Source organism: Miniopterus natalensis, chromosome 2 (assembly GCF_054644295.1).
Source record: "Miniopterus natalensis isolate mMinNat1 chromosome 2, mMinNat1.hap1, whole genome shotgun sequence".
In the NCBI taxonomy this organism is placed as follows: domain Eukaryota; kingdom Metazoa; phylum Chordata; class Mammalia; order Chiroptera; family Miniopteridae; genus Miniopterus; species Miniopterus natalensis.
In genome coordinates, this window is record NC_142082.1 from 115565875 (window position 1) to 115577232 (window position 11358).

Genomic DNA, 11358 nt, shown 5'->3' on the forward strand with positions numbered 1-11358 from the left:
AGGAGTTGAGTCTTTGAAAAGAACATGTATTTCTCTCAATTAAAACAAACAAACCAAACATTCAGTCAAATAATAAAAGCAGTACTATTACTTTTGGGGGGTTGATGATACGCAGTCTAGACTTTGCTGTAGGACCCTATTATAATCTCTCACAATTTGGTTTAAAATGTCGAACATTCTGACTGTTTAAACAACCCATCAAGTGCTTTGCAAAATTACAAAATATTCTATATGTGACTTAATTAATATCTACTCCAATTATTCACAACACATCATGCTCAAGATCTATATTTATTTGAACACATTTAGTCCAATTTCTATTAATGCAGAAAAATCACATCCAATAAGCCACAATTATAGAAGAGACATTTCCACACAGATATATTTTGATACTTAATTAAAGAATGATAAGTCATGTTCACATGGAAATAAAATAGTTATCCTCTTAGTAGTAGTAAGAATCTCTTTTGAGTATGTAGGGTCTTCTGGGTTTATTCTTATACAGTTGCCGTTTCAGAATGTAAGGAATTTTTCTCTTTATAACTTCTTCCTTTTCATTTTTGTCATTTCCATTATCAAGAACATCTTCCTGAATTAACTGCAAGATAGACAGAATATAAATGAAACTTGCATGAAAGAAGTCTTCCATTTCAGAGTATTTTTCTACATCTTATCTCATTTGCTCTTCAGATACTAAGACATATGTGAATGAGATATATGAAGTTCAAAGCAATAAGTGTTTTGTCCAAGAACAAATGGCTATCAAGTGGCTGAGAAAGAATGAGAACAGGATTTTTCTGACTCTCTGTCCAGTGCTCTTCCTAGTTCATCAAGCTAACCTTTTTAATATGTCAACATCACACACTAATGTCTTCAATAGAAGGAACACATCTAATAGAACTTTGAGAATTTTTCAGGCTTCAATTTATGCTAGACCAAAATGTTGTGAAAATATATCATAAATAGCAGCAAACAATTTCCAATCTAATCAACCAAGTTTGGCCTGAAAGATCAACAAGAGTTTGTGTTCAATTAAATTATTTATTGACTTGACAGCTATTCCAAAGATCCATTTCTCAATCATAAAGAGAATATGAACTAACATACTTAGTCATAGAAATTAACATATGTGAAAGTTCTGTGTAAATGGTAGAGATCTCTTTAGATTGTGATGCTTAATAATTAAAAGCAAGTTCAGATACAATAACTAAAGGAGTTCATCTCTAGGAGGAATCTTACCTAGTATCTCATGGAGTATGCCCCAATCTAAAATTAGTTCCAAACACTTTTTCTGATAATACTGTTCTTATTCAAAACTTTCATCTAGCACAATATATTTAAGAATTAACTCTTTCTAAGGTTTTTCATGTAATTTAAATGAAATTTTTAAAATGAATGTTTTTAAGGTAAGAATTGTGCTCATATTTGTGATTGACTTCTAAACTTTGGGGTGTTACACTAATACTGACAAAAGACTAAGTTTTTAATTATAATGCACATGCATTGAATTGTATCACGAGTAGTACTTTATTTCAACCCATAGTTACTTAATTTCAGAGGATGAGTAAAATCTGTTAGACAATCTTGTTTCTTAATCTTTTGTTTCTCCCTGCATACAGTCTGCAATTAGTTGTACTATGCTCTGAATGATATTATCAGTTTGTTATAAATCATTCAGTAACACCAAAATAGCAAAAGCTCTAATCTTATGTTCACCTGATTTGCCTGTATAATACTTTATTGATTTCCCCCTCCCCAGATATATACAATATAATTGACATTTCCTTATGTAAATGTTAGTATGTTTCAAGTGTTAATGACTTCAACAATATGTTAAAGACTAAACCATTTAGCTGAATTGGAATTAAGGGATGAATTAGTTCAACAACTAAAACTAAAACTAACTTCACGGTGTTTCATCTAGAAAGTATCTTCTGTGTGTAAGTGAGAAAAACACTACAAGTTCTGTTTTGCATTTTCTCTTTTCCACAAGGTATCCATGATAGTCAGTTATTGAGATTGTTATGTTAACAAGAAGGCACCCTCAGATGCCTCGTGTTGGTGTAAGCCCATAATATAAAACGTTAAGCAAATAATTCAGAGGCTTATCTGAAGAAAATGTTTCCCAAGTTGGGAAGATGTTTTCGTTTTATTTTCTTTAAAGCATCTTTCACTCTCCCAAACAAACAGACATTCCTGAAACAAAGGTTGTGAGTTACCAGTGTAGTATTTATTACAACCGATTCATTCAGTCTTTCATTGTCATTCTGTTTAATGAACTTGGCTGTGCTGACTTTGGTAGCCCTGGGTTAGCTGCTAAGGATGCCTAAAACCCACACATTCCATTGAAGTAGGAACATATATATGAATATATGAATATATATCCTTATCATTCTGGTTTTATTTGCCTAATATGTTCAAATACTAATGGAACCTTCTGTGTTTTGTGTTTGTTTATAGATAAACATACATGACAGTGCTTCTAAGAAAACATTTGCATTCTCTAAATTACTTAAGCACTGCTACCACAACCACCACCAAAATGTGCCTAAACGTGCCATTCATTTCAGCATTTGGATCAAATCTGCCTTAAGATATATCCTCTTAAGATCGAAGGAAAAATATTTTGCTCAACTCCAAATATTTGAAGGGAACTTTGAAGATCTAGGGAATGTTAACTTCAACTCACGGCTTATTCTTCTTTAGTATTGATGTCTTCTTCTTATGATAATGATCAGAATTTTAAAAACTGGTACAAATGAGAGATAACTACAATTATATTTATATTTTGTTTTACCTGCCAGTGTTGAAAGGCCCTGCTGTGACAGATATTTCGGAGCTGGTATATGGTCAACATTGCTTCCGAGCTAAAGTCATCTAAGGCAGTGGGGAATTTCCTCCTCGTAATAAGCTCCTCTTCATGAAACTCTCCTGTCCCCTCAGCTTGGCCATTCAGGTTGTTTACCAGACTGCAAACATCCAGCAGAGTCATTTTCCAAGAGGGAACACTTGCCTTACCAATCTGAAATATTAAAAAATAGAGATTGCATTTAAAACTTACATATGAATAAATAAATTTATATTGTGCTAAGTAAGCCATTACATTTTAGGGTCTAATTGTTACTCTAGCCGAATAAATACACTGTCATTAATTTAGTAACTTCATATCACAAATTTGAATAGCGCCAATGCCTCATATTCTCTATTTTTTTTAAAAATGCAATAAAGTTATACATACACATGCACACATACATGAGAAAAGCAAGAAAGAAAAAAGAAATGACAGGAGGTAGAAATATATAAATATGTATCTATATCACATTACAGATGAAAAATATTAAATATACCATTATCTCTTAATTACACATCAGTTTAGTGTCTAATGGAGCAGAGACTAAGGCGCTACTAATAGACTTGGACAATTAGAGTAGTGAGAGACCACTAATCTATTTCACACATTGAGTTGTTACAGGCAGCATTACAGCTTAGCAATTCATTTGCAAATTATAATATTCTCTAGATTGTGTCTGAAACCATTAGCACCAAAATCAGTAACTTTCCCATATGCCAACAATAATCAATGAGAAAAGATAAGGGCACAGGAAAACCTAAATGTGACATAATTAGTGAAAATTAGCAAACATTTCAAAGGGCATAGATGAAAGAAAGCACAAAGTTTTCTTAAAAGACTAAAAAAAATGGAATGACTGCTAAGCCATGATGGAAAGACTCAATAACAATAGTTTTGGGTGTCAATTCTCCCTGAATTATTCTCCAAATGTAATCCACCTGCAAATTGAAGTTCCAATTTGGAAAATGTGGGGAGACTGGAAGTTAGAAGAGGTGATTTGTCAAAATAATTATCAAGTTAATTTGGAAGTATGAATGTGTGAGCATCTTCAAAATGATTTAGAAAAATAGAAAGGTAATGAGGAGGAACCTACTTTACAGATATTAAAATGTATTTTAAAGCTTCAGGAATTAAAGGAGTGAGTTAATAGAGCATGAATAAACATAAAACTCAACAGAAGACAATATAATGTTCAATAATAGATCCAAGTATATATGAGGCTATAGCATATAGCAAAGTTTTCACTTGAAATTCTTAGGACAGTTGGCTATGAGGAAATCTGGATTTAAACCTAGTTATAATTTTTCTTGACATATTATAGTTTAACAATATCCAGATGGATTAAATAAAAATAAAAATAATGTTTAAATACATAGAATTTATTTTATAAACCTGGAAAGGTATTATTAAACAAATATCCAAACCAGAATCCCTAAACAAGAAGATAATTTAAATACATAAATGTGTAAATTATGTCTCTGGAAAATTAACGTTCTGAACTAAAATCAAAAGCAAGCTATAGTGTAAAAGCTGACACAATGTGTTAATATTCTTAACAAAAGTGGAGCTCTTAAAGAAGAAAATGGTGACTACCCCAACTAAAAAAATAAGTAAATAAACCTTGGATAAGTAATGTGAGCAAATAAGTCACAGAATCACATTTGAAAGAAATATGTGGAATGATGTTCAGCCGCGCTTCCACTAGATCAGAGTTTAAAAAGTACAAGTACACTCTATAATCTACCTATGGGGACACAAGGACCAAGACACTTCCTTTCCTAAATATTTTTTGGTCTGGGTGTAGATTGGTATAACTTCTTGAAGGGTGTTTTGGAAATATGCTTTAAAATTATAAATGTGCATACCCCTTGATTAAGATTTTGTCCTAAGGGCAAAATCTTTTTGTAATCTGTGAGTACAAAAACATTTACGATAATGTCTTCAATGGTTTGGAAATTCTTTCAACTATGCTCCCTGAATATGATTATCCAGCCACTGCTTGGATTTTTCTGCTATGGAGAGTTAGAGGCAACACTCCATTGTGTGGCAGCAACACCTTAAATCCTGCCAATTAATGGGGTACTATAATTTTACATTTGGGAAACTCTTTAGAAATCATCTAATTGATCATTTTCTGTAGTGTATTTCTTAGAACACTAGTTCTGCACTCACTGTTTTTAAAAAGGAATTCCATTGTCAAGTAAATTGGAAAACTCAAAGGAGAGTAAAAGGTTTCTTGAATTTAGGTATCCTCAGCAAATATCTGTCGTAACTTTTCAATGGTGCCCCTATAGTATCCAATGCTCTCCAAACTAATTTGATCACAAAATGCTTTATCCATAAAGCGTCTGCCAGGACTAGTGTTGTCAATTATTTTTTGGATGAGGAAACAGTTAGTTGTCTTCCCTTTTGCCAATCAGAATAGTCACTACGTCACTCAACACTATTGTTTAATGTCACATTAACTAACCCCCATCATACCTAGGAAGCACAGCAGTGGGAATACTCTTGACCAAAGGATGTCTAAGAAAACATGTATTTGAAAACATTTTGTCTAAGGTTTAAACTATTTCACTCAGGAAAAAGACAAATACTCCCTCCTTGACCAACTCTAAGTTCCTCTGAGCCCTCTTCTTGACTAGGTTCTGACCTTGGGTTCTGTCCTTGGTCTGCTTTAGTATAGTTTTGACACAAATCCTGTTGAGTCAATATAGTGAAAATGCTTCGCATACCTCACCCTTGGCATCTGATCACTCTAGATGTATCTGATGTTTGATCAGATTTTCACCCTCGATATCAGAATCCTGTTGAAATCTTGAAAAATCCTCCTAGCCCCTCCTAGCCTTAATGTTTCCTGTTAGTAATTTTCCATCCTCTGACCCCCACCCTGCTCCTCCACTATAAATCCACACTTGTCCTTATTGGATTCAGAGCTGAGTCTGGTCTCTGCAAAATCTCCCCGGTAGTAGTTCCTTTTGAAAAAAGTATTTCTTACTATCTTTAGCAAATATTATGAATACTATTCTTTAACAATTAACATTCTTAGTTATTAAGATATTTTATACAAATGTTTATAATAGACCTAAACTTATAGATAAAAAGTTTAGAATATTTTCTTCTTGTTTTTGACATGAGGAGAACTAGAACATTTGTGGTTTCTACTTACCATTATTTGATTTAACTTTCTAATACATAATAAGATCCTGGTCAAATTTGTGTTTCCTTAATTAAATGGAACCTAATCTATATGACTAACGTTACCTGTAATATACTGAACTCAGATGAGTTCAACAAATGGTGGATTCGAGCATTTCACTAAATTGAAAATAATTAAAGTCACCTGTAGCAGAGCTCTAAAATTTCTACAGCTGAATGCAAAAGTGAAGGTAGGTAATGAATCCTAGGTTTCCATTGTTAGTTCATAAATATTTATTAAATTCTTACTGTATACAAGGCACTGATTTTGATCATAGAAAATTACAACATTCCAGCAGATTTTTGAAAGCCTGAAGAAATCATATGTACTGGGTTCCCTTTATTAATAAAAGTGTACCAGCCCTGCCAGGGGTGGCTCAGCGGTTAAGCGTCGACCTAGGATCCAGGCGATCAGGGTTCGATTCCCGGTCAGGGCACATGCCCGGGTTGCGGGCTGCAGCCGATCAATGACTCTCTCATCATTGAAGTTTCTAGCTCTCTCTCTCCCTCTCCTTTCCTCTCTCTGAAATCAATAAAAATATATTTAAAAAAAAATAAAAATAAATAAAAGTGTACCAAAATACTAGCAAACATAATTCTATGTATATGGTACGGTTTGTTATATGGTAAGGTTTGTTGTACCTAAAACATGCTCATCCAATTAGAGAAAAGAAACCTGAGATGGCAAGACCCGAGTTGGAGCATTGCTTCAGAAATTAGACAGGCGTTTTGAGCTCTTACTTTCTTACCATAGCATCTGTTGACCCTTCAGCCTTGGTATCCCAGTGTTACAACAGTGACTGCCTCACCTCAAAATTTTATTTTCTTTGAGAAACATCTTTTGGGTGGGAACCCTGTTCTCTAACTCTACATTTAGATACACACTGGGTAAATCCATATAGTGTGGTACCAGGTAATCAGTTATATTGTAATTGAGTTGTATTCCTAGCTACAGGTTGGGATCTAGGAACCTTGTTTTTAAGACCCCAGGAGAGGAACAATAGAGTCCAGCATACAAAGTTTTACTTGATTCAATAAAAACAATGAGCAGATACAGATAACACTTCTGTTATAAGAAGAATTCAAATCAAGGCATGGGTTTCATGTTAAAGCCTATGAGACCATAAACTCCAACCACAGTACTAAAAAAAAAAAAAAAAGGGAAAGCAAGCAATGGTCACTACCTACTTGCTTAAGATCAAATAGTTCATAAGTCATGGTTGCAGAATTAAATCTCAGGGCTTCTGTTTGCCAATTATTGCTCTTTACACTCTGCCACATGTCTTTCATGGACTGTCATGAACTTTCTATTTTAATTTAGGAACTCTATTTTACTTTCCCCAATATAATATAAAAGGCTAAATGTCACTGAACTCTCATTTATGTATTTAACTTGAGGCCAGTATACCTTTCATCACACACAATTTGATAGGAATGGAAACAGGATTTCTTCAAATACATGTACATGTCCACATAAATAATATGTGACTATTTAATTAAAGTTACAATATACTGATTGATAGTCACTATAATTTCTTTCCCTGTCACATCAACACCCTTAACTCCTTTGAACTCAAGGAAAAGTTTCCCGAAAAAGGAAATGCCTCCCAATGAACTTTTCAGCCTTTATGGGAAGTTATTGCTATAGGAAAAGGACACCATGTTTATAATGAGAGTCCCTATGTTTCCCAATCTTTGGTTTAAAAAAAAAGAAAAACTTACCTTTGATGTGTGCACATTGGTCAATAAATCTGCTTCTAATGCTTTCATTTCCTCTTCTGAATCTGAATAAAATCAAAACCATATGTTTACTATATAATCACATATCATATAGTTATATTGTAACCTGCAGATTTTAGATTTATCTAAAAAAAATTAGTCTTAGAGGCGTGCTATCCTTCCTATGTACTTATTCTACTCAAAATAGTATTCAGAAAAAATGTTTAGTTTTATTTTAGACTGAAAAGCAGCCAGAGTACTAGAGGCACTTCTAAGAAAATAAGCACATGATTATATGGCAAAGGGGCTATTGATGATTTGGAGTTATTTAATCTCTAAATCTCAAAGTTAAAAACCTGATTATATCATATAATAGAAATGTCCTCATATATGCTGGTTCATTTTCACCAACAATAGTTTACATATATAGAATATATGCATATGGATACTTAAAAAACATCATGAGGAGGTGTGTACAAAGACTTTTTAAAACAAAAACAAAAAAAAAGGAGAATTTCTTATTGATAATTTTATAATAAGAAAAACATTCAGATTTATTTGAGATTCTATTTTACAAAATACATTTTGAAAGATTTGATTTTCTACTTTAAAAAAATTCCAATTATGTGTACTTAGTAATTTTATCACAGTCCATTAAGGAAAATGATTAAACAAAAGTGATGTGCATTAATACATATACAATAGCATTAAAAATGGATTTCTGATTTTTTTTTTTTAAAGAATATAATTTCCAGTTTTCACTAATGAATATTTTACCAAAAAATTAGAAAATACTATAAGGTAATTAAAAAATTAGTTAAAGAAAAGCACAATAAGATGACTTAATTCAAATTCACTGACCTGCATGTCATAAAACAAAGCAGAAGTTAAAAAGACTCTATCTCTTTGCACTATATACTTTTATCAAAAAGAAGTGTGACATTTGGAGAAACCATTTGTTATATTGTATCTAGGAAATAAATTAAACCAGAGATCGTTTTCTATTTTTTAGGGACACAGTCTGTTTTTCAAAATAAATAACTAATTCCTTTAAGAATTTATGAAAGATGTATACCAAAATCCTTGTAAATTTTGGCTTATGCCAGCAAGAAATTTCACAATTGGATAAACAAAGTATTAAATCAATAACAAAGTTTTACTCATATGCTCTAAGTATATACCTCTAACCTCATGTAATTATTAGATAAAAACATAATTTTAGAAAATTTGGTATTTATCTCATAAAAAATTTGCAAACTGAGAAGTTCAAAGTCTTTTTAAAAATCAAAAGAATTAAAATGTTTTATAATTAACATTTATATCTTCTGCTAGATTTAATTTTATAATTTAAATAAAATCATAGAAATTTAAATTAAACATATCCATGTCATATTTATCAGATAAAAAGTATAAAACAGGTTAAATTATTTTTCCTGCATTTAGTCTCTGTTTTCTTTTTTCACTTTGTTGTGACCATTTAATTATTTTAAAAATTAATTGAAGTATATTGCAGTCATTATGTTTTGTTACTCTTCTAAATTTAAATCTCATTTTTAAGATGAATTATTGATAATTATTTAGAAATCTATGGCTTCTCCTTAATTATCACAAAACACTCTAAGAAAATAATCTTTATTAATATAAGAATGCCAATGTTCCAAATATATTTTGTATCAATTTCAATGGCATGCAAAAAAAGAAATTAATTAATAGGATGTCTATTATTTGTCACATAAAAATACTATATAAAATGTGTTCTCCAAAAGGACTTAGAATATTTTTGTATTTTTCCAGAAATAATTTTCACAAATAATGCTTCATTTATTTATCATTAAGGATCCATTTTCAATCAGTTGTTATCTTAACACACATGAACAGTTAAGAAAAATATTTTGGGGGAGGGAGAAGCCACTGCCTCCTAAGAGAATGACAGAATGAGACAAAGCATTTTGAATGGACTGCCTGTTAATTAAGGGCTCTCACTTTGACAGACACTGCTCTGTACTTCTCATCAGATAGTGACCAGCCTCGTTTAAGTTTTAGATGTTTTTTATTTTCTCTAGTAATTGCATTCCACAGAAGGACCTGAAGTGTTTTATTAAACCCCTTATTGCCTTGCAGATTTAAAAACAGAAATCTCTCAGTTCTTGTAATCATAAAGACAGAGAAAGAAAATGTGCAGCTTCTATCACTAAAAAGCAAATCCAAAATAAGGGAGAAACTCTCCTCCTTGGATACATTAAATTAAGTAGCAACACTCTACAGAAAAGAAAAAAGAATTCTCTTTAGGGAGCTATGAATGCAGCTGAGCTTACCTGAGCACAGACTCCAGGAGGTGCAAGCCAGGAGGATCATGCACACCAGCTGGATGTTCATTCCTGCCATCATCTCCTTCAGATTCCTAGGGAGCCAAGTTCACAAACGTCAGGCACGCTGAAGGGGAGCTCTCTCTAGTGCCTCCTTAGCTTCAGCTGATTTTGAAAGTGACTGAAGTATGAGAGGTGCTTTGGCCATTCCCTCTATATACCTGCAGGAGGCTGATGTCATGAGGGCATACAGGGATTATCTCTCCAGGATGTGCCCTCCCCTCATCTCTGTTCTTCCCCCACTCCCTCCTCCCTCTTCCCTTGGCCCCCCTCCTCTGAAAGTGACATCTTCCCTAATTGCAGCTGCTACTCCAGATTTCTGACGCACATTCCAAAAGCAATTCCATAGAGAACATACTAGAAAAGAACTTTCGGTACAACAGTTTCCCCATTTCCTCTCTTTCCTTGGCTCCAAGAAGTTGTCATTTTGATTTTGTGAAGTGTGAGATCTGTGGTTTCTGATACAAAGAACATCTGGAGGATGAATGTCTGACATGGGTGTTGCTTAAGGTTTGGAAGTTCTTAAAGAATTGAGGTTCTTTTCTAATAACCCCCACTTTTGAATGTTTCCAGGTTTCGAGACCAATATAGGTCTTAGATAAGACATGCTAAAAGCAGAAAGAAAGTGAAAGATCAGCAGAGAATCAGTTATGATATTAGAGCTAAACAAAAGAATTTAGAGGAAAAAAATCAATTAAAAAATACTAGCAGGCTAGGAATAGGATATTATTTCCTAACAAATTGAAAGTTTTCATAATAAGTAACTGGGAAATAATTTAATTATGTATTCTGACCTTTGATTAATTGCTTTAGGACAACAATTTCATGGGTTTAAAATCCAGCTATAAATTATGTGTTAACAGGTGGAAAATGTATTATTGTATCACTGATCGCTATTTTCTGATATTTTCCTCTTTTTCTGTCGTCCTTGATGCTATGCCCTATTCATTGTATAACCCCCTCTCACTGGTTTTCACCTTTACATTACATTTATTCCCCTGTTACAGTCATGAAAGTGAGACTGCACTTCAGGAAATGAAACAATCCTAAATAACCACCACTCACCAAAGTCAGTGTCTTCATGTATTTCATTAAGTTACGATACTCATTCCCTCTCTATGTTCTCAGAAGAAAATTGCTCGAAATGTCTTTTAGAATGAAGCTACCCTCTTGTCTTATTTCAGCATACATGGAGTCATCTGTTGTCAAGGATGTGAATATTTCAGG

The 11358-nt window shown here is 32.8% G+C and overlaps 1 protein-coding gene across 1 annotated transcript; it reads right to left on the reverse strand.

Moving 5' to 3' along the window:
* Nucleotides 1-272: 272 nt before the first annotated feature.
* Nucleotides 273-10268, reverse strand: NTS (neurotensin). Its single transcript, XM_016199470.2, has 4 exons — nucleotides 10081-10268; nucleotides 7769-7830; nucleotides 2798-3022; nucleotides 273-598 (listed from the first exon to the last, which is right to left on the reverse strand). Exons 1-4 carry the CDS (start codon nucleotides 10151-10153, stop codon nucleotides 446-448), a joined length of 513 nt encoding a protein of 170 aa, XP_016054956.2. The 5' UTR covers nucleotides 10154-10268; the 3' UTR covers nucleotides 273-445.
* Nucleotides 10269-11358: the final 1090 nt, after the last annotated feature.

What these genes read in the sequence shown, in the direction of transcription:
- NTS (XM_016199470.2), bottom strand. Translation starts at nt 10,153, where the DNA reads ATGATGGCAGGAATGAACATCCAGCTGGTGTGCATGATCCTCCTGGCT. An exon ending in CTCCTGGAGTCTGTGCTCAG is followed by an intron (nt 7,831 to 10,080) that starts GTAAGCTCAGCT and finishes GATTTTATTCAG; the next exon opens with ATTCAGAAGAGGAAATGAAA. An exon ending in GGGCCTTTCAACACTGGCAG is followed by an intron (nt 599 to 2,797) that starts GTAAAACAAAAT and finishes TCTATCTTGCAG; the next exon opens with TTAATTCAGGAAGATGTTCT.